Here is a 24,682-nt window from a genome sequence, read left to right as displayed (position 1 = left end):
CCTCTATCTGATCACGCTTCTGCAAATGCAAGTATCCAGTTTCTACACACTTTGGCTTCATTATTAACCAGACACTATACTCAAAACAAATCACAAAATGTCACTTTCTGTCAGCTTTTGTCTCTTTCTAGCTTTCAGAACCACAGATGGAAACTGGAAAAATGATGGCATGGATTATTGTGACTTCAGTGTTTATGTTTTTTTACATTTGAGAATTTTACTGTATTCATAGCCACCCTTTCAAATACTAAGGTGCATCTACACTGCAGAATAATGCAGTATGACATCACTGTAACTGTCATGGCTCAATGCCTTAGAATGTTGGGCATTGTAGTTTGCTCAGGCACCTGCACTTTTGGCAGAGAACACTAAAGACTTGTAAAACTGGAACTCCCATGATTTCAAGAGACCTACATAACTAGATTCTGCAACTTTCTCTGACTTTTATATAGGAACGAGTGTGGGGATTTTTATTTCCTTGAACACTTGCCTACTTCTCTCAGTTAGGCCAATCACTCACTCTGCACAGGCCAGATATTTCACACTTGAGAGCTGAAAGTCAACCTTCAGAGTTCATAGCTAGGAGCATACACAGAAATACACAGGCTTGTCTCAATTGCCTTTGGGTCTCAATTGCCTTTTTCAAAGTCCTCATCTTCTAAGATGGCCTGTCATCCCTTGTAGGCAATAGGCAATTAGGAGTCATTTCCCTTAAATGATGGACTCCCAAATTCTCCGCCGAGTTCTTTTTTTAAAAAGCCTTAACTATGAAACCGAAAATGATTTCAATGGCTGCTAGTTGGATTTGACTCAAAATTTATTGCAAGTTCATTAAGATGTACAAATTGAAAATAAGCACCACAGATGTACATCACAACTCCTGTTTCACTTACTTGCACCCAACAAAATATTTTCTCTAGAAGTGTTCTAAATATTGGCAATTCGATGGCATGCTTTTGCCAGATGTTAACACAAAGTGGCCATGAAGGACCTAGGAAAGTCTTTGGTATCCAGCAAAGTTATTCATTTCAACAGGGTTTCCTGTTTCCATGGTAAGTTCAGGAACATATTCTCTGAGAATAAAAGGATTGCATTGTAGTCTTCTGCTATTAGGAATATTACACAGGCATTTTGATCAGTAGCCACTTCCACAGATTTACCTAGATCAGTGGTTTTCAACCTATGAGTCTCCGGGTGTTTTGGCTACAACTCCCAGCAATCCCAGCCAGTTTACCAGCTTATTAGGATTTCTGGGAGTTGAAGGCCAAAACATCTGGAGACCCACAGGTTGAGAACCACTGATCTAGATATTTCTAGTTCTAAAATTATAGCATGTGTCATGTGCAGAAGTCACTCTTTTTATTCATCTTGAAACTTGCAACACAGTGCATCAGTTTTCCTGGATATAGACTTTGAGACTGAATGTAATAAGAATATCAGGAAAGCCTTGTACAAACTCAATAACATAGGAAAGGGAATGCTTGGGATTCCTAGACACAGATGTCAGACGGAGGAACAACTATAGTGTCTAAACTAGGGTTTAGAAAGCACACTCTTCTCTCTGACTGCTGGCACTTAGTGTTTCAGGAAGAAGGACAAATTGAGACATCTGCAGAACAAAAACTTGTCCTAACCCAACACCCAAACTACTTTCAACCATTTCTGGAACTATAAACTCTCTATGCATTTTACTAATATAGGAAATAGTGGCAGATCAGAATAGTTCAGATTTCCACTTAGGATCAAACAGCCCAATATATTAAGTAGATCAGGTCTAGGTTAGTCTCTCTGCTTGGTTTTATTCTTAAGCCTGTATGGCCCTTTCACAAACTGGAACCCTCACACACAGGTGGAAAAGGTTTACCCTCTCCCTGCAATAACGTATTTACCAAAATTGGTGACTGCTGAAATTCTTTTTCTGTTTAGCCCCTGGCTAAAAAAGAGGCAGTTAATTCCAGAAGAAAAAAAAACAGCTAGGAGGAGAGGTTTAAACCATATCCACGTGTGTGTCATGGTGATACGGATCAGGCCCCACCTACTTCATTTTTATGTGCCTTTCAATCACTCCAGCTTCTGGCAACCCTATTTTAAGGTTTTTAAATTTTAATTTCGCCAAGATTTATTATTTGGCAAGAGCTCACAGAACTCCTTGTTCTGTGAGCTCATAAAAAAACAATTGGACCAGACACAGAAAGAAGGTTAAATAAGAGCCACTTTATCTGACCTAATTTATTTAATTTGTGTTGAACCAGAAAGAAACATGGCAGAGGAGCAACCTTATATAGGCCCAGCTGAAGCAAGATGTCTAGAGTAGACTTTCTCCTCAGTGAAACACCTAAGCCCTGAGGACAATCCAAAACTTTGCCCAGTCAGCTATTTACTGGAAGGCAAACCCCGGGCACCCTCACCAGTGTCCCAGGACTCTATAAGAGAGAGCAAACACTCAGGTCAGAGGGATATTACTTCCCTACTCACTAGGTCCCAGAACCTAAAGAGGTAGTTAATACCATTAACAGGATATTAAGGTATATTCCGGAGCCATGTTTTTTTCCACCACTATCTGCCAGTAGCAGCCTATTTACAGACATCACACTTAGCCTTATCATCAAAGTCCCACAAGATAGATGAGAGGATAGGCAAAACAAACACAAAAACAAAACAAAAAACTTATAGGGAAGAAAATTCCTACCCAGACCTGAAGTGACCAGCCAAAACTGTCTGCATTGGAGGTGGGAGAATAGGCTACAAAGTAAAGATCCAATGACTGTATGAAGACCTCTCTGGCTGTGCCTCATCACATGCAGTGTATTTTGCCTATTTCCACACATAACAATCTCTGACCTCTGTCCTTGCATGCCCTCCCCACAGTGTTATTCACCATGTACACACAGGTATGCATTACCTCTTCTTTTGGGTAGAATGAGGATTCTTCAGGGAAAAATGCATCCTCAGTTCTGGCACACCTTATACCTACCTCTGCTCCCCTCTGTTGAACCATGAACCTGGCTCTAATACACTGAACCTTGAACTATTTTAAACATTATTTTTTAAAAAAAACCTATCTTCCTGTTTCTACATTTTAAGAAAATTAATTATTAATGATAATAAGGTAAAGGTAAAGTATTTCCCCTGACATGAAGTCTAGTCATGTCCGACTCTGCGGGTTGGTGCTCATCATTTCTAAGCCAAAGAGCTGGCATTGTCTGTAGACACCTCCAAGGTCATGTGGCTAGCATGACTGCATGGAGTGCTGTCACCTTCCTGCCAGAGTGGTACCTATTGATCTACTCACATTTGCATGTTTTTGAACTGCTAGGTTGCTAGAAGCTGGGGCTAACAGCGGGAACTCACCCTGCTTCCCAGATTCGAACCACCAACCTTTCGATCAGCAAGTTCAGCAGCTCAGTGGTTTAATCTGTTGCACCACCGGGGGAGCCAAAGATAATAAACAATATTTTATATAGTGTCATCAGCATGACTGGTAGTTTATAGATTTCTGTCACAGGAAAGTTTCAAACACAGGGCTAACAACCGAGGGGAAATCAAAATTGGGGTTAACAGAACTAATATACAGGTTGACTCAGTGGATTGTGTCATAGTTCAAACACTGTACACACCACAAGCAAACAAACTGCTTCTCTAGCAGAAGCTGCATTGTACATACCTATGTGTGACCTTATATATTTGTTAACAGTAAAGAGGGTACAGCTCAGGGGCACCATTTTGGTTCTGCAATCCAAAAATCAAGGCAATGGACAAATAAAATATTGGACTTTGTCCATGATAGTTTACTATCTGACTTAATGATTAATATATTGCCACTGTCTAGCTCTTTAGGTTCACATACGAAATAAAGGAATTATTGGTAGATATTGAGTTTATTCCATACTACTATTTATAGGGTTGCTATTCCTTAGTAGGGTTCACTTACTGCAATGGCATAAGTATGAGTAGAATTATTTTTGTTGATTTTCGATAGAACTAAGATGGCACACCTTACATGACTAAGCAAACTATTGGACATCAGATTAATTCTTCTGGCACTGTTTTTGAGCAGACAATAGTTGGTTAGGTGATTGAAAACAGTAAGACAAACTACCATTGCTTATAGCTTAAATACATAGTTCTTTTGTCCCATTATGTAGTAGCTGGTGAAGCATGTTTTGCAGCTTTTGAAATTTCTGCTACCAGATTTTCAAAAGTTGATATCAAAATAGAAATATTGGCCAGAAACCAGCAAACAATAATTGCTTTGGAATAACACTTCTGCTCTCCGGGGGGGCGGGCAGGGGAATGCTATGGTTTTGCAACTTTTAACTCATGGTAGGGACTGTATGTCTTAATACAGTAGAGTCTCACTTATCCAAGCTTCGCTTATCCAAGACATTTTTGTAGTCAATGTTTTCAATATATCGTGATATTTTGATACTAAATTAGTAAATACAGTAATTACAACATAACATTACTGCGTATTGAACTACTTTTTCTGTCAAATTCGTTGTATAACATGATGTTTTGGTGCCTAATTTGCAAAATCATAACCCAATTTGAAGTTTAATAGGCTTTTCCTTAATCCCTCCTTATTATCCAAGATATTCTCTTATCCAAGCTTCTGCTGGCCCGTTTAGCTTGGATAAGTGAGACTCTACTGTATTTTGAAAGTAGCATTACAGTACAGTACTATGCACCAGTAGCAGAAATCCTGACCGATCTTGGAAACTAAGAAAAGTCAGCTCTGATAGGAGACCATCAAATGTTATGGCAACTCAGCTCGTGAATTTGATAAGCTTTTCTTAGGCAATACTCAGAGGTGGCATTACCAGGTCTTTCTTTTGAAATATAGCTCACAGCACCTGGTATTTGTTGGTGGTCTCCTTGCTCAGTTTCCAGAATCAGATGGAATGTGATGCCTATAGGGTATCTAGGCAGAATTAAACTGAGATACAGTGCTATAATTGTGCTAGAACATTGAAAGCAAAAGTGGTATAATTGTTTGACTGTTGATCTAGGATGCCACTGAGTAATCTCGGACAAGTCATACTCTCTCAGCCTCAGAGGAAGACCATGGCAACCATGCTCTGAACAAATCTTGTTGAGGAAACTATGATAGGTTTGCTTTCAGATTGGTAAATCCACAAACATCCTAATTTAAAATTATCTGGATTCCATGGGAAGTACCCATGATGGTTAAAATATAGTCGTTTGGAGGGTGAACTCAGCAGAAACAATGAAAGCAGCCAGCAACTTTTTATGGAGAAGACACACACCTCCACTCACATCTACTCTCATGGCATTTCTGATAAGGGGAGCCCACAATTCTTGCCCTTTTCTATTCTGTCCCCTGAGGCAGGCTCCCTTCCCAGCCTGATGGGACACCTGGCCTTGGGTGGATTAGAAAAAAATTGCCTGAATACAACCAGTATCCTTATGTGGCTTTAAAGCCTCATATGTTTTTTAATATAACAAAGAACCATATAGCAGAACACGCTTGCCTAACATTTGCACAGAATTAAACTGACTATCACATGTGTGTCTCAACTCTCAATACATTTACTGACTTTGACAAAGGCTGCAATTTAAGTGTGCCTGTGTGGAATAGAGTACAGCTTTAGCCTGTTTAAACATGCCTTAATAGGTATCTCTCCAATGTCAACAGCAACAGTACTGTCTTATATATGCACTAGCTGTGCCCGGCCACACGTTGCTGTGTTGAAGTATGGTGGTATGGGAAATAAAGTATTGAGGAATTGGTGGTAGTTAAGGTAAAGGTTTTCTCCTGACATTAAGTCCAGTTGTGACCGACTGCACACTGATCATATGGCAGTGTGGAGTCAAGATAATCCAGTTCAAAGCAGATAATATAAGATTATAAATGGGTTATATAGCTGTGTGGAAGGGCCTTGAGTTTACCCTGCCATATAATCCAGTTCAAATCTGATAATCTGTATTTCTGATAAGAATCTGATAATTCTTTTTGTTGTATGAACATAGAAGCATGGATGAGGGGTTGTGCTGCCAAGTTTAGTGTTTCTGGGATGTGTAGTTTTGTTGTTTTGTCCTAGGCAGAAATTTCATTACCCTTTTATATATATAGATATATTCTCAAGTATGAACACGGCTTAAATAAAGAGGACCTTTTCTGCACTTGACTTCATGTGGCATTAGCACTATCTGAATCTGTATAACAATTTGTGTGGAGAGTAAATAATACTAACAAAACTTGAAATGTTTTATGTTACTGTTTTGAAAGTGTTATTTCCTGTTTAATTGTGCAGTACTTACTGTGAAAGTAGTTGTTATACTTGAGAAACTTTGTTTTTGTGGCTGAGGGTATTACTATGATTTCCTTCAGTCTAGGCACTCCGTTTGTAATTTTCCTTCATAGTGGCAACTCCTTTTAATGGGTTGTTGTGGGTTTTCCAGGCTGTATGGCCATGTTCCAGAAGCATTATCTTCTGGCGTTTTACCCACATCTACGGCAGGCATCCTCAGAGGTTGTGAGGTCTATTGGAAACTAGGCAAGTGGGGTTTATATATCAGATATAAACAGACAAGAGTTCTTTCTCCCACCCTGGACATTATTCTACAGATATATGAACCCCATTTGTCTAGTTTCCAACAGACCTCACAACCTCTGAGGATGCCTGCCATAGATGTGGGTGAAACTTTGGGAGATAATGCTTCTGGAACATGGCCCGGAAAACTCACAGCAACCCAGTGATTCCATCCTTGAAAGCCTTCAACAAGACAACTCCTTTTAATTCTGCAACTTCTAGCAAGAAGCCTGGCTGCATGCCACTTTATTGCTTATCCTTCTCTGACACAGGGCCCTTCCACACAGCCCTATATCCCAGAATATCAAGGCAGAAAATCCCACATTATCTGAGTGTGGACTCAGATAACCCAGTCCAAAGCAGATATTGTGGGATTTTCTGCCTTGATATTCTGGGATATCGGGCTGTGTGGAAGGGCCCACAGTGTCATTCCAGGTGAGGTCTGAATAGCTCTGATCTAGACATTACACTCCTATTGATGCAGCCTAGAATCCTATTGGCTTTCTGCAGAGAACAGCGATTGGCTTTTCTAGCTTGCCACAGCACACTGTTGACGCATGTTCAGCTTGTGGTTTACGAAGACTTTGAGACCCCTTTCACATGTGCTGTTATCAAGCCAGGCGTGTTTCATTCTTGTTAGTTTTGGCCCAGCTCTAGGTCATAGATGCACCCTGAGTCCCTTCCTTTGAAGTCTCTTCGCCTTTAAGAAGGAGGAGAGGGCGGATCGGAGCCGAAGCCCGGCCCAAGGGGCTGCTACTAGAGGCGAAGGAGGAAGCAGGCGAGTTTCCCTTTGACCAGGCGCTGCAGCCCAGCTCCCTCCGGCAACCATGGTGAAGATCGTGGCGGTCAAGACGCAAGCCTACCCGGACCAGAAGCCCGGCACCAGCGGGCTCCGCAAGCGGGTCAAGGTCTTCCAGAGCAGCGCCAACTACGCCGAGAATTTCATCCAGAGCATTCTCTCCGTCATCGAGCCGGGCCAAAGGCAGGAGGCCACCGTGGTGGTCGGAGGGGACGGGAGGTTTTACATGAAGGAGGCCATCCAGCTCATCATCCGCATCGCCGCCGCCAACGGGGTGAGCCAACCCTTTCCTGCATCTACACTAGGCGGCTTGACCCCATGGATCCAGGCTAAGGAATCCTGGGAGCTGTCCTTTGGGGAGGCGCCAGCACTCTTGGGCAGAAAAAGGTGACGGGCTTTGCAAGGCTGCAACTCGCATGAGCCAGGGCAGTGAACAGTGGTGTCACATTGCAATCAGTTCCATAGCAGGTTCACCCTTTGGTCAGCCTTGCCTCACTACTTAGTTGACTCAGGATGCATCTACACCAGGCATGGGCAAAGTTGGGCCCTCAGCTTAAGCGGCTGAGGAGGAAAAGGAAGGGGCCTGAGGCTGTTAGGAATGGTGGGAGTTGAAGTCCAAAACACCTGGAGGGCCCAACTTTGCCCAAGCCTGATCCACACTGTTGACTCAATGCAGTTTGGCACCACTTTAATTGCCATGACTCGATGCTATCAAATCTTGGAGTTTATAGTTTGGTGAGGTGCCATCCCTCTTCGAGGTTGACCTTGTCGAACTACAGTTCCCGGGATTCCATATCATTGAGCCATGGCCGTTTAAGTGGTGTCAACTGCATGGAGTGTATCTACACTCTTAATTTTCTTTCTTCCTAACCTTCATTCTTACCTCTCATGATATTATGACAGAGTTTGAAGAAGTTCTGTTGAAAGCCAAGGAAATAAATTGCAGCGTCTTTGTTCAATGTGTTGTCGAAGGCTTTCATGGCAGGAATCACTGGATTGCTGTGAGTTTTCCGGGCTGTGTGGCCATGTTACAGAAGCATTTTCTCCTGATATCTCACCTGCATCTATGGTAGGCATCCTCAGAGGTTGTGAGGTCTGATGAAACTTTCTCCAGGGTGGGAGAAAGATCTCTTGTCTGTTTGAGGCAAGTGTGAATGTAGCAATTGGCCACCTTGATTAGCATTGAATGGCCCTGCAGCTCAAGGACTGGCTGCTTACTACCTGGGGGAATCCTTTGTTAGGAGATGTTAGCTGACCCTAATTGTTTTCTGTCTGGTAAATGAACACAATCTGACTACCAGTATTAAACAAACTCTAAAATCAAGATAAGTAAGTAAATAACAACAGTCAGAAAACAGGAGAATTCCAGACAGAAAACAATCAGGGTCAGCTAACACCTCCTAACAAAGGATTCCCCCAGGCAGTAAGTAGCCAGTCCTTGAGCTGCAAGGCCATTCAGTGCTAATCAAGGTGGCCAATTGCTACATTAACCCTTGCCTCAAACAGACAAGAGTTATTTCTCCCACCCTGCACCACAGATATATAAACTCCTTTTGCCTAGTTTTCAACAAACCTCACAACCTCTGAGGATGCCTGCAAAACGTCAGGAGACAATGCTTCTGGAACATGGCCATTCAGCTCAGAAAACTCACATCAACTTAGAGTCTTTGTTGCTTGTTAGTGTTGTGTGCCTTCAAGGCATTTATAATTTATGGCAACCCTAAAGGGGTTTTATAGGACCGAAAATATGTGACTTTGCCCAAGGTCACCCAGCAGGTTTCCATGGCCTAGTGGGGATTCTAATCCTGTTCTCCAAAGTCTTTAGGATGCATCTACACTGTACAATTAATGCAGTTTGACACAAGTGTAATAAATATAGCTCAATGGTATGGCAGCATGGAACTTGTCATTTACAAGCACCTTTGTTTTCTCTGCCCAAGAGTCATGGGGCCTCACCAAACTTCAACTCCCAGGATTTCATAGCATTGAACCATGGCAGCTGAAGTTTCAAACTGCATTAATTCTGCAGTGCCGTCAAATAATGAAACTACTATGCCACATTGGCTCCCTGGGAATCTACCTGGTTGTGTAACTAACCTTTCTGTTGACACTTTTGGTTCCAGACCAAATGTTTAAATCATAGTAAAGATAAACCTTTTTTCCTGACATTAAGTCTAGTCATGTCCGACTGGTGGCTGGTGCTCATCTCCATTTCTAAGCTGAAGAGCCGACATTGTTCATAGACACCTCCAAGGTCATGTGGTTGGCATGACTGCACGGAGCACTGTTACCTTCCCGCCGGAGCGGTACCTATTGATCTATGTACATTTGCATATTTTTGAACTTCTAGGTTGGCAGAAGCTGGGGCTGACAGTGGGAGCTCACCCACTCCCTGGATTTGAACTGCCAACCTTTTGGTCGGCAAAGTCAACAACTAAGCAGTTTAATCTTTAGTCTTGTGTTTGTAGGTCCTAGGAAGGGGCTGAATGTGCCTATAACTTTTGGAATGGTGGTTTCTAATTTGGTGTCGCTCATTAGTCTTTCCCAGGAACCTTTAAGATAGGGTCATCATAAGTCGGAGTGGAATTGAAGGCACACATAACAACAAAGATATTCCTAAGGGATGCATTCAGAGTAAAAGACAATCCTGGACTCACTTTGTAACCAAGGAAGGAACACTGTAATAAAACAGAAGTACCTGTGAATTTAGGGCACTTGTTGGGATTGTGGTGCGGTTTAGGTAAATGGATTATTTTTACACACAGATTTGTTGCCATCTGTGTTGTGATAGCACTCTTCTTGCCCACTGTGAATCTTTGACATTTAAGTTAACCTTTCAGGCATTAGAGATACGGTTTCTCCTACTTTGAGGCAGGGATCCATTCAGTCTCCATCCAAAGGTTACTCTCAATTACAAATAGGCGATTTCTTTTTGGTAACTTTGAAAAGTGGGCTTTATTTCAAAAACCTCTTTTGAAATCAGAAAGCCTTCCTACTAACCTTTGTGCCTATTTGTTGCATTGCAACCATTTGCACAGACTTCCATTTTGCAAAAAATCTGCAGTTAGGTCACTATAGAAGTTCTGAGATCTGAGATAGTGTAGTTAGGTCACTATTAGAAACCTGAGATTAGAAATCTCAGGTTTCTACAAATTTACCTCATGCCCCCCCCCCCCCCCCCCTTTAAAACAACTTCTTTGCCAACTTCATTGCTAGGACTGTTGGCACAGTTATAAAAGCTACTGGCTTCCTCAGTAACGATTCCTGGCATCTTGCCTGCCAGGAATTCAAATGGCAATTAGCATTAATTCAAAGAAACTATCCTTTAGGCATGTATTTTATATAAGCATTAATGGAATAAGAACTGAATGGAATGTTCTGCTCCTGGGACTGGCAGTGAACAGAGTTTCTGAAACCTGAAGATGGATCTATCTTTCAAAAGGAGATGCAGAAACTGGAGATATCTTACTACCTGACTTTCTTACTCTTATGTCTGTGAAATATCAACTTATAGACACGCTGCCATAGCAGCATAAATACCTTAAATGTATGTAAAGATCCTGATAAATTTTGAAAGTTAAGCAGGATCAGTCTTGGTTGCAGCTTGGGCAAGAGATCTCCAAGAAATACCTCTAAGCTATAAACATTAAGTATCATTTCTCCCCAATCTGAAATACTCCAGATTCTGAAATTGTCCACATAGGTGGCTGAGATAATGATGGCTTAGCTTTCTGGTGGCTGAATGAACACGAACTTTGTTTCATGCATCAAAGTATTAGAAAAATAATAAAGGCAATTCATATACAAAACATAAATTGTCTTTAGGCTTCAGTCCCATCTACAAGATCTCTCTTAATGTGCAAGTACAAGCCACCCCCAAGCAGGGCCGGCCGGACATATTTTTTTATATAAAGCGGGGAGGGGAAATTGCGCCCCCCCGCCTCCTGCGCCCCGCCGGCGGGCCCCGCCTCCCGCACCCTGGCCCCGCCTCTCACGCAGCGTGAGAGGCGGGGCCAGGGCGTGGGGGCGGGGCCAAGGTTGGCCCCACCTCCTGCGCAGGTCGCCCTGGCCCCGCCTCTCACGCAGCATGAGAGGCGGGGCCAGGGTGTGGGGGGCGGGGCCAGGGTTGGCCCCGCCTCCCGCGCAGCTCAGCTTGCCAGTCTGGCCTTTTCCAGGGGGCCAGACTGCAGCAAAGGTCCTTGCAGGCCACGATTGCGGCCTGCAAGGGCCTTTGCTGCAGTCTGGCCCCCTGGAAAAGGCCAGGCTGGCGAGGCTGAGCTGCGGGGAAGGCGGGGCTAACCCTGGCCTCGCCTCCCTCGCAGCTCATCCTGGCCCCGCCTCTCACGCAGCGTGAGAGGCGGGGCCAGGGCGCGCAGGCCGGGAGGCGAGGCTCCGCCCAGACGGGGCCTTGCCTCCCTTCCAGCACGCTCTGGCCTTTTCCAGGGGGCCAGACTGCAGCAAAGGTCCTTGCAGGCCGCAATCGTGGCCTGCAAGGACCTTTGCTGCAGTCTGGCCCCCTGGAAAAGGCCAGGCCGGCGAGGCTGAGCTGTGCGGGAGCCTCCCGTGCAGCTCACCCTGACCCCGCCTCTCACGCAGCGTGGGAGGCGGGGCCAGGGCGCCTGACGGCGCCCCCCCGGGCCTGCGCCCGAGGCGGCAGCCTCACGTGGCCTCCGTGTTGGGCCGGCCCTGCCCCCAAGTTAACCCTTCCTTGTGCTATCCAACACTAATATATTGTTTTGATTGGAGTAACACTTTAAAAATATACTTGTTCCAACTTACATACAAATTCAGCTTAAGGACAAAATTAGGCCTCATCTGCACTGACCATATAATCCAGTTTCTGAATGCAAATTATACTATGTAACACGATTTTTGAACATGGAAAAGGTTTATTAAACTGCAAAAACTTTGTTTTTGCAGGACATCCTGCAGCACTTTTTGCTATAGTTTTTCACTGAGTCTCAACCAATTCAACATAGTTTGTGGCAGCCACAAAAACGAAGTTTATAGAGTATAACAACTTCTTTCAAAGTAAGTACCGCACAATTAAATAGGAAATAACACTTCCAAACTAATAAACAGATTTTTTTCAAATTTTGTTACATAGCGTTATCTGCTTTAAACTGGATTATATGGAAGTATAGATGGGGTCTTACAGAACCTGTTTTGTTCGTATCCTAGGGACTGCCTGTTAAGATATTCCAAAACATTTTTTTAAATTGAAAATGTCAGCCTCTTCTGAACCCAGGCATTTCAGATAAGGGATACTCAACTTATATTTCAAAGGAAGTATTAGGCAAAATCATCTGTATTACTTGCCTAAGAAAACCCAATGAAATTTATGGGGCTGCCAGAAATTGACAGACAACTTGAAGACATGTGTGCACGCAGACACACACACAGTTTACTATGTATTGTAGCAAAAACTAGGGGAAATTCCTCCTTTGGACTACCAACTTGTAACAAAGTAACTTTTCAAATCTATGGTTATACCCTCCAAGTCTTGAATATTTTGGATTTTCTAGCCAAACTGATTTTTGAGTCACTGATAGAGTAGTATATGTGGCAGGTTGCCTACGTCCAAACTGATGGGTCATACATTTTAATTTCCCATTCAAGGATTGTTAGGTTTATAACCAGTCTGGGATAAATGATCATTATTAATGTATATATAGTATCTTCAAGTGTTCAGCAAACTTTCATGTGCATTGTCTATTTGTATAGTCAACCTATAATGCAAACCAGTACTATTTTGTCCCACATTAAGAATATGACAACTGAGACTGCCACCTGAGTTTATTGCAGAGCTGGAGACTTCCTGATTTATAGCTTACTTTTTTTCTCAGTCATGATGCAACACCTGCTTTCTATCTAGTTTTTTGACTCTTCTAAATTAAGGACTACTGATAATTTCATCTTTAGATTGTAATGGAATTATACATAAACACCATGGAAGCAAATCTATCTTAAAAGGACTCTAAAGTATGGAGCACTCTGCTGTTGGAGTGTCTATTCTGTCCAAAATCTTATTGGTGTTTTTGGTAGAGGAGAGACTAGCCCAAATGTCCCCCTCATGTGGGCGGGTTTTGGAGACTGGGAATGCTGAGACTCCTTCCTGGTGGCTGGAACACGCTTCCAATGCTTGACTGGCCCCCTCCTTACTAAGGACATTGAGCAAATGAGTGACTGTTAAGGACAATGCATTTAATAGATTTCTTTTTCAGTTTTTATTTATTAATACTAATATTTCAGTGTGCTTTTCACACTATTTTTATTGAAGTTGTAGGTACTATATATTGCAACTTTGAGTTTGAGTATGCCTGTCTTATGAGTCAGACTGTTTCACTCAGAGGTACCCATTATAGAAACTTTTGCAATGAGGGCATCTACACTGTAGAATTAATGTAGTTTGACACCACTTCAACTGCCATGACTCAGTGTTGTGGAATCATGGGAGTAGCAGTTTGGTGAGACATCAGCACCTTTTTGCAGAGAAGGATTAAGAACATGTAAAACTATACCTCCCATGACTTCAAAACATTAAGCCATTGCTGGTAAAGTGATGTCAAACTGCATTAATTCTACAGTGTAGATGCACCAGTAACCCAGATGAACCAGGAAGGGGCTCTGCAAAGTCAGAGCTTTGTCTAGGAGTGGGCCACTATTCATGCACCTCAGTGGGCCTGCAAATCCCTTCTGTGGGGTAGATTTCTCTCACTTCCTGTTGTCTCACCCCTGTTCTTAACTATTAGTAATTTGTAAGTCAGATATTTGTAACTTGGAGACTGCCTGTACAATGTTTTTAATTTCACATGAAATGACGTTTGTGTGCATTGAACCACCAGAAAGCAAAGGTTGCTGCTATCCCACCCACCCATATTGGCAATTTTGGTTTGTGGAGTATTTTAGATTTTGCGAGTCTGGATAAGGGCCATCGAACTGTATTTATGAAAGTGACAAAGTACACAGCCCAGACAACATATATGTCTGCTCAGTAAAGCAAAATCCACAGGGAATTCCTGTTGACTAACAAAAACTAAGCACCACAGTAAATGATGAGCAATGAGCAAAGCTTTCAATTATGCATAGCTTGAGGAGGATGGGTCTCTGTAAACATAAAGCAAATTTTTTTGATTTTATTAAAGGTGAATCCTTCACAAACACACAACAGAATATTTCTCTACTGCATATACAGAAATAAGCAGCTAAAGTCTAAGTGAATTTGTTCAGAATTTTTTTGTATTCAAAGGAGTTCCATCAAGTCAACTTATGAATGAGAGACCTCCAAGCCACTTTGTTATCAGCTTTGGTGCTCAGGTCTTGCACAGGCTTCCTTCATTGAGTCTATCCATCAGGATTGCAGTCTTCCTTTTTCTTACTGCCTTCTCCTTTACCAAGCATTATTGTTTTTTCCAGTGAGGCAAGTTTTCTCATGACATGGCCAAAGTATGACCATTTCAGATCAGTCATCCTCGTTTCTACAGAGAGTTCTGGTTTGATTCTCTTTAGAATCCATATATTTGTCTTTTTAACAGTAAACAGCCCAGGGTCACACTTCAAATGAGTTGATTTTTCTTCACTGTCCAGCTTTCACAGCCATACATTGAAATGGGAAATGTGACGAGACAACCCTAACTTTCCCTTATAGCTGCCCTAGTCATTTTCTGTTTTCTTGACTGCAGTGTCCATTCTCATTAAGCCAGGTGTACAAAATATCTTCATTGTCTGCATCAAAGTTATATAACTCATATATGATCATTATATTTGTTTTCTTAAAGTTCAGTTGTAAACCTGTTCTTGCACTTTCTTCAGGAAAGGAACATACTTCTGAGTAGGAGTATTTAGAACTTCAGTCCTAGTATTGATCGGACCAGAAATTATGCCAATGCAGAATTAAAGATAAAGGGTGACTACGAATCTTTGGTGACCCAGTTTTCTTCCTCATCTTTCATTGCTTTGCGTCACTCTGATGCAAACAAAAACATTGCCATTGCAAAGAACTTGGCTTTCTGGAAATGGGACATATCCCCTTAAGATCGTCTGGGTTCCTTTCCAAAAATTTAGAGAAACTAGCCTTTATATTTGGCCAAAGTTAGTGTCACTGCCTGCCTGTTTGTACACTTCTTGCAAAGAGGAGCAATCTGTACAAATGCTTACATATTTTGAACGCTGAAAATTAGAGCTGCAACTTTATTCCACTTCTACCTTTTAAAAAAATTATTAAAATTAACTTTATTTTCCAGCTTTTATTCAGGAGGGATTTGTGGTTAAAAATAACTTTCCTATTTGTTTAAAAGGATGCTTTTTATATTTACTTCAGCCTCTCAGCAAAATGCATCAAATTTTGATCATACATTACCTGCTTTTCTTCAAATGACATTCTCCTAAACAAAATGCTCACATTTGGTGAGCCATGAAGCATGTATACAGTGGTTGACGTTTGTCAAGTCCTGTGTGCAAGTTCTGCAGGCTCACCTAGAGGATATAACTTTATGAATTTCTAAAATAGTCCCATGTTTTCTATTTGGGACCCTTGCACACTAGACAATTATACCACTATGATTCCATTTTATCAGTAATGAATATACTGTATTCTGTGAAAACCTAGGATTTATAGTTTGGAGCGCAACTAGAACTATATGGCTGAGAATTTTCAATATCCCTCCCTAAACTGCAAATCATAGGATTACATAACATGGAATCACATTATGTAATTATAGTACCATATGTCCATTTTAGGTGCCATAAGTTAGAAAAAAGATGTGAAGGTATATAACATTGGTTATTGCCTCACCCCTGTACACAATCTCTGTGTAGAATTGATCACTCTTGTTTCTAAATTGCAAAGATTTTAGAAATTCTTTGCTAAGGACTAATCACTTAACTTATGGAGGGGTTTGAACTCTGCACTTTAGAAATCCCTTATTTCTGTGCTTCCATCACTATGAAACACTCTCCTTTCCTTCTCAGGTTTTAGGCATGGTGAAAAAACACCACAGAGGTTGCCTTCATTAAAATCAATAATAATTAATGTATTGCATAGTACAGTAGAGTTTCACTTATCCAACATCCGCTTATCCAACATTCTGTATTATCCAATGCAGTCTGCCTTTTAGTAGTCAATGTTTTTGTAGTCAATGTTGTGATATTTTGGTGCTAATTTCGTAAATACAGCAATTAATTACTACATAGCATTACTGCGTATTGAACTACTTTTTCTGTCAAATTTGTTGTATAACATGATGTTTTGGTGCCCAATTTGTAAAATCATAACCTAATTTGATGTTTAATAAGCTTTTCCTTAATCCCTCCTTATTATCCAACATATTTGCTTATCCAACGTTATGCCGGCCCGTTTATGTTGGATAAGTGAGAGTCTACTGTATGTAATTTCAATGAAAGGTATTAGAAAACATTTGATAACATAAGGTGTAAAAGTTCAGCCAGTGTTTATCTGACCTTAAACATTATAACCACTTTTGAGAAGTTAAACTTCTAATGTAGCAAGAAAACTTATTATATTCTTTCTTCATTGCATGTGTGTTCACTGCCATTTGAGCTGTAATCCAGTGCATGCTTTTCCTTTAAAAAAACTAATGAGTCTTGTTTCTGAACGTATACGTGGAAGATTACATTATTAGCATTGTGTATATTTTGATGCCTTATTAAATGAAAGTAGTTAGTACTTTAATTGTGACTTGTTAAACATTTTTACTTGTTTTCTAAAAAGTATGATATCCCTATATTTGGTATCCATAGCCCTTTGACCATACAATATGTTTTATACATTTGTATGAAACTACCCTATTTACTTGAATTTAATGCTCACCTTTATTTCTGGGGCCATAGTGGTGTAACGGGTTAAACCGTTGAACTGTTGAATCTGCTGACCTAAAAGTTGGCAGTTAAAGCTGCGGGTTGAGGTGAGCTCCCGCTGTTAGTTCCTGTCAACCTAGCAGTTCAAAAACATGCAAATGTGAGGAAGGCAATAGGTACCACTTCGGCAGGAAGGTAATAAAGGCCATGCCAGGAGGTGTTTACCGACAACAGGCTCCTCGGCTTGGAAATGGAACAAGAGCACCTCTCCATGGCCAGAGTTCAGCATTGCCTCCAGAAAAGCTGGGAATGTAAGGGGAAGCCTTTGCCTTTGTTCTCTGTATTTGTGTCCTTGTTATTCCACTGCATTAAGGCATTGAATGTTTGTCTATCTGTGTATGTTGTAATCTGCTCTGAGTCTCCTCAGGGAGATAGAGCGGAATATAAATAAAGTGTATTATTATTATTATTATTGGCTAAATGACATTGCCAAAATTACAGTGTGCATTAGATTCGCGTTATATGGTAATCTTAGTGCTGGGCCCAAACCAAAGGGGAAGCTGCTTCAGGAGCTACACCTCAAGCTCCTCTTTGAGGGACAGTCATCTCTAATTTAATTGCCATGGCTGGGATTTGTAATTTAGTGAGTCACCAGTATTCTTTGGCAGAGAAGGCTCAAGACCTTATAAAACTACATAATTTCATCTCATTGAGCCAGGGCAGTTAAAGTAGATGCATTTTAAAGCATAAATGTGCCCCATAGTTTCTTTTCCATTGATGGAAGCTTTAGTGTCCTAACACTTATGTTTTTGAAGAAGGAATTCTAAGCTGGCAGTAACTGTAATGTGCACATTTGTGGCCTAATTATAAAGAGTGCATTTTTTGCCACTGTGTGTTACATTTGGCAGCAAATACTTTTTTTGGTTTCATGGTTTTGAAAAGCATTGGACTCAATGGTACGAGATTTGAATAAATATGGGTATTTCAAATGCATTGTAATAAGAATGACCAAGAAGAGGGACCAGATCTCTACCAGCGGCTTCAAAGCCCTATGGCAGGTTAGGTCTCAGAGTCCACACTATGTAGACTGTGTATTTCTATAAGTGTGCTTCAGTTAGGTACTTCCCATCTCTGTTCTGTTTTTCTGAGAGAAAGAAAATGCAATAACAGTAATTTTGTGCCACATTGCCAGTAGAAAATAGTTCAAGAATTTTTTTTTTCAAAGTCATGTACAACACTGAACAGGAGAAGATCCCGTTGCAGACCAGAAGTGCCCATAACTTTTCCTCTGGGATGTGCATTTGCACTATAAGCCACAAGAGGGAAGCCTCTACCTATGAAATTAGCTACATTTCAAAGTGCATGTATTCCAGGATTTTTGGAAAAGACAGGATTTTATAGAAATATACTCCTTTAATCTTTTGTCTTTATTTGTTATTTTCAGTATTTTGTATTGTAAGCACTATTTTGTCAGAGAAAATACATACTGGTGTCCTATGTGAATATCATTACAAACTTGTCTGCATATGTCAATAGAGAATAGAAGCTAAAATCCATATGCTGCTTTACAGTGTTCCTTTAGTATTCTTTGGGATTTTGTTCCTCCTGTGGAAGCCAAAAATCTGTAACCCTACAATAGGGTAGTAAAATAGTGTCCCTAAAATATTTAATATTTCCAAGCTGTGGCTGATTGAAATTGTGGGTGCAGGATCTGTGATTATAGAAAGGTGACTGTACTTCAGTTATTGAAATAGATGTGTTCCTGGGCATTACTTCTTTAACAGAAAATTTCCTTCCAGAGTCATAAATCATAATGGTGGGGGGATGAACATTTTCTTCAAAAGTAACAATATGCAATATGAAATAGAAAAACTAGGTCTGGTATGGCTTGCATAGATCAATAAACACATTTTGGACTTTCTAGAGACCACTTTATTGGCCTCTCCTAAAATACATCCAGGGATGACTTTTTTTATTTCATCAGCATCATCTTTTTTTGTAATTTACATTTAGATTAACAAATGTGTAAATCCATGTGCTTTAAAAACATGCTCCAGGTTTTAAAACATATTGAAGAAGAAGCAGCTGATTTCTTACTTTTCCTCTACTTTCCTGTTTACACAATGTTCAAAAAAGGAGCATCATCTTTACTTTTACTGTTGTAGGAAGCACACACAGCTGCAATATGATTGACTGTAAGATTATCTTATTTTTTTCCTCTACTCAGTTTCTATTGCATTTCTTGCTCTAGAGATACAGCTGAAAGCTTGCATTGAAAAAGGTGTAAGATGAAAAGGTGTAAAAAGCCTTTGAGAAAATAAACTTTTCTCTTAGAACCTTTGGCAGAACTGAGGAATATCCGTATTAAAAAGCTATGGCAAAATAGAACCTGTTTAGATTTCAGTCATGCGGCAGTTCACAGACCCCATCCCACACATTCTGGGCACTGTTTCCATGTGCTTCAGAAATGGAAGTCCCACGGAGGCCATCACATTTAGGCCTGATCCACACTGCCTTTAAAATACAGATTATCTGATTTGAACTGGATTATATGGCATTGTAGACTCAAGGCCCTACCACATAGCTATATTACCTAGAATGCCAAGGCAGTAAATCCACAGTATCTGCTTTGAACTGGATTATCTTGGGCCCACGTTGCCATATAATTCAGTTCAGTGTGGATTTGATACAGCTGTGTAGAAGAGGCCTCATATAATCCAGTTCTAAGAAGATAATATAAGATTATAAATATAATATATAATAATTACTGTACTATAATAATACAGAACAATATAATCTCTAACATCAGTAAATAAAGAGCAACACTCTGAAAACAGGGAAATTGGACATTCCAGAAATGAAACAATCAGAGTCAGCTAACACCTCCCAACAAAAGATTATTCCAGGGAGGAAGCAGCCAGGCTTTGAAGCTGCAAGGCCATTAAATGCTAATCAAGGTGACTAACTGCAGCATTCATACTTGCTATTCAAACTGGCCAACCAAGGATTCCACAAGGCCAGGCTTGCAAGCAACAAGGCTATTCAGTGCTATTCAACCTGGCCAACCAAGATTTCCCCTAGATAGAAAGCCCCCAGGCTTTGAAGCCATGAGGCTACTCCCTCCTATTCAACTTGGCCTAGCAAGGATGCCCTATGTAGAAAGCAGCCAAACTTTTAAGCTGCAAGACTATTCAGTGCAACTCCAGCTGGCCAAACAAAAAAAATCCTCTACAAAGGAAGTAGCCAGGCTTCAAAGCATCTCTTTGATTGAGAGTGCTACTCCAGCTCACCAAACAAAGATTCCCCTAGGTATAACACAGCCAGGCATTGAAGCTGTAAGGCTATTCAGTGCAACAAAGGATTAACCTTGGTACAAGGTGGCCATGCTTTGAAGCAGCAATGCTACTCTGTACTATTGAAGCTGACCAACCAAAGATTTCCCTAGGTAGCAAGCAGACAGGCTTTGAGGGAGTGAGGCTATTCATTGCAATTCTAGCAGCCAAAAAAACCATTCCCCTAGAACGCAAGTACCCAGCCTTCCAAGCAGCAAGCCTATTTGTTTTTATTCCTGATCACCAAACAAGGATTCCCATAAGAAGAAAGGCTTTGAGGCTACAAGGCTATTCTCTGCTATTCCACCTGGCCAACAAAGCTTTCCTATAAGCCACAGCAACGTGTGGCCAGGCACAGCTAGTCTTATTTATAAGGATATTCACTTGAAATAAACCTGAAAATTATTGTTGTGTTGTTTCCAAATGATGGTTATATACCTCATTAGTATAACACTTATGTCAGAGTAGTGCTTTCTGGTTATTAAAATAACAGAGGGAGAAGGAAACTGTAGGTAACTGAGAAGTCCTGACTTCCATTTTAAGAGTGACCTTTAACTTGCTAGACTCCACAAAATAACTTTAGCATGGCATTGCCACCTTTCCAGCAAGGCTTACGTTCTCAGTATTCACAGCAAAGATCCATGGGTGGAAATAATTCGTTTCATAAATCTGCTTATCTTATTGAAACCATTCTAGTTTTGAATTTGTCTGGAGAGCTCAGCCTGGTGGCAGCAAATCAATCAATGCTTCTGACTGCAGGGCTGACCTACTAGAACAGCCCTCTCTGCTTAGCTCCTCCACCCAATGAAAAATACAGTGCAGAGTTTCACTGCTTTTGAATCTCACTGGTGGTGACTTCGAAATCACCAAGCTTCGTTGCCGTGATGATCAAAAAGCTTTTAAAACCCCAGGATTGTCAATTTTTTCCCTAACGGATTGCAAGGTGGATTTGTATGTATTCTCTCTGACAGTGATCTTTCAAAGCAAGTGCAAGAAAAGTTCTACTGTTACAGAAACTACATTCAGCTGAAGGTTCAAGGAGCTATTTTAGGGTACAGAACTGCTTCACTGAACCTCCAACCAGGATCTGCTATTGCCAGTTATCCAGGCTGATTTTTAAAGAAATATTGTTTTTATTGTTGTTACCTCTTTTTCTATTTTTGATGTATTTATACAAGAAGGATCATGGAAGATAGCCCACTGCCAATAGTGACTTTGCCAACCGCACCTTACTATGATCAGAAACCAGGAACTAGTGGATTACGGAAGAAGACATACATTTTTCAGACCAGGCTAAACTATCTGCACAATTTTATCCAAAGTATATTTTTTTCCATAGACCTAAGGAACCGACAAGGATCTACTATGGTGGTTGGAGGAGATGGGAGATATTTTAATAAGCTTGCAATAAAACTAATAGTTCAGATGGCTGCTGCCAATGGGGTTGGTATATCAAATATGATTACATCACTAATATCTAATGGATCTCTAATGGGCTCCATCTTAGCATTTACAAAAGTCTCTAAATTTTTAATGCACTAATACATGTTTTTGCAATGATACTGTTAGCTGACTATTAAAGATTAAAGAGAAAAGAGATTTTAAAGGGGAAATGGACATAATGGTGTTACAAAATGTCATTTAATGTTTTCTGTGGTTTAGCTTTAAGAAGCTGAAATGTTTGGTGAAGGTATTTACAGATGCAGAAATATTTCTAGTTGTTTCTTTTTGTGTGACTTCCAAGAGGTGACTGCATTCTATGCAAATTCTAATTTGATGTGTTCAAATACTGTAGTTTTCAAACAAGTAGCTATGTTAATCTGTTGCATGATTTTAAAAAAAAGAGGAAGGGTGGGGAGAAAAAATAACAGCACTGCAATCCAAAGAAGTGGATTTATATCAATGAAGGCTCATGCAAGAATGAAAATGTGTCACATTTCATTTCTTCTTTTTTCCTATTTCTTTCCTCTTTTTAAGGTTTTAAATGTAGTGATGTAGTCAGATAGTATAGAACACAGAGATTTTGTGCTAAAAATTCTTTCGTTATTCAATCAATCTAAGACATTCAGTAGCTGAACTGACAAAGCTTATTTTGAGTTTTTCAATGGATATAAATAGGTGTATGATGAGAATTACTAGAGTGCTTGAAAACAGTGATGTTGGCTAGGTTGGATAGTATATGGTCTCATTTATATGTCAGCTTGTTGTTCTGGCTATGTTCTATAAGGTAGGATTTTTCTATAATAACAATCAGTTACAATATTTACATCCTTTGTGAACTTTACAAATACTGTATAGGATCCAAAAAGTCTGTTTGAGCCTCTTGCATGCTACTTGTGTGAAGTATGAATATTATTCATGTAGAAATTGAATCAAATATGCATTCTAGCTAAGCAGTTTTTGTATTTCCCATATGAAAAATATCTGCCAATTTCTGTTGGTTGTTCAATTAGTTCATTAGCAATTTGGAAGTTGCAACCATTAATTTGAAAATGAGGAACCAATATAAGACAATAGCAGTGGTCAAGCATCACATTTAAGCTATGTTTCATTACATGAATAACAACCTCATCACACGGGTAAATTTACCCATTGTATGACACTTTCACCACAATTCAGGGATGGAGCCAGACAGATCCCATCAAATGACGTACATCTACTTCCAGCGGGGCTCCATCCCTTAACTGTGGTGAAATCATCATAAGAGGGAGCAACAAGACCACGGATGGCTTCCCATGTTCTTGTTGCCTTCAACAGGGTGAGTGTAAGGGGAAGCTGGGTCACGATGCTCCCCCCCCCCCCCCCGTGGGCTAGGTAACGGGTGATACGGGATGATGGGTTCCCCATACTGCCCGCCAGATTCTCCATGATGCATAGTGAATCCCCCCCACTATCACCCGCCATGTGGACCTCAATGTGGTAAGGTCCTTAGCCACACTGATCCTTATACTTACATGTATCTATCCCCACCCTCTTCTTCTGTCATGGAATAAGAAGAATTTACATTAATTTTTGATTTACTGTAGTTTAGCATCTCATCAAAACTATGGTAATGTTTATGCTTTTTTAAACAACTCGCTTTTATAACTGATGGCTTACAGTTGGCTTCTTTCAACAAACAGTTAACATGAACCATGGTTTCTTGTACTGTATTTAAACCATTGTAGTTGCTCCAGTGGAAGAGATGGGAAGGGAAATATGGGAGCTCAACTGAGTTCTTATTCAGCTGATTTAAACAAGTCCAATTTCTTTAGAATGTAGAAAGAAAAATCAACTGGCCATTCTTAGAGTGGTGTACTGCATCTCACATATCTATGGTAAGAACAGGTTTTGTTGATGTTGATGTTATGCCTTCAAGTTGTTTCCAGTCTACAGCAACTCTAAGGTGAACCTATCACAAGGTGAGGTATATATATCTATTGCAAAATTCATTCAGAAGGGGGTTGTCTTTGCCTTTCTTTAAGGTTGAGAGAGCGTGGCTTGCCCAAAATCACCTAGTAGGATTCCATGGCTGTGCAGTGATTTGAACTTTGGTCTCCAGAGTTGTACATTGTGATCCACTTCGGGGTGAGAAGGGCAAAATATAAATACTGTAAATAAATAAATAAATAAATAGTATAGTCCAATGCTTAACGGGTTTACCATGCTGACTCTCACAGTAATGGCTGGTGCTCTCTGTAAATGTATTTTCGTATATTCCAGAGCCAGGGGCAGATTATTTTATATTCTGCCTGTTCCAAAGCTTAGTACAAAGTGAGAAGCTTTCCTTCTCTCCCAAAACACAGAAGGGGTAAGGAGGGACTGCACTACAGGGAAGCAGTTTGTAGTACTAAGTGCTCTGGCAGATGTTGAGGACTTGAGGAATTATGGTGTCAGAAGCAGCCTCTACTGGTTCTCTCATAAGTTACTGATGATTTAAGAGTGTAGGGGGAATTCTTCTAGATCTTGTCTTGTTCAGCATCCAGTTTCCCATAGTAATCAACCCAAAGCCAATGGCAGGAATAGAGAACATTTTTCTCTCCAGGTGTTATTGGGCAACATTACTAAGCAACAACTACAATCATCCATCAACATTAGCAGGGCTAATGGGAGATTAAATCCACCAATATCTAAAAGACACCTGACATATTAGAAGGTTAGAAATAGAATGTGAATATAATAGATCTGCTACTATTGTTTCC

The 24,682-nt window shown here is 40.6% G+C and overlaps 1 protein-coding gene across 1 annotated transcript in view; it reads left to right on the top strand.

Moving 5' to 3' along the window:
• Positions 1 to 7,218: 7,218 nt before the first annotated feature.
• The window catches only part of pgm1 (phosphoglucomutase 1), a 42,482-nt gene continuing 25,018 nt past the window's right edge, over positions 7,219 to 24,682 (top strand). The window contains exon 1 of the mRNA XM_003220147.4: positions 7,219 to 7,627. Within this exon, the coding sequence (XP_003220195.1) occupies positions 7,382 to 7,627 (246 nt within the window). The 5' untranslated portion in view covers positions 7,219 to 7,381. The remainder of the gene's footprint in view (positions 7,628 to 24,682) is intronic.

This window comes from Anolis carolinensis, chromosome 4, assembly GCF_035594765.1.
Source record: "Anolis carolinensis isolate JA03-04 chromosome 4, rAnoCar3.1.pri, whole genome shotgun sequence".
NCBI classification, from domain to species: Eukaryota; Metazoa; Chordata; class Lepidosauria; order Squamata; family Dactyloidae; genus Anolis; species Anolis carolinensis.
Note: the sequence above shows the minus strand (reverse complement) of the source record. Positions and strands in the feature narration are given on the sequence as shown.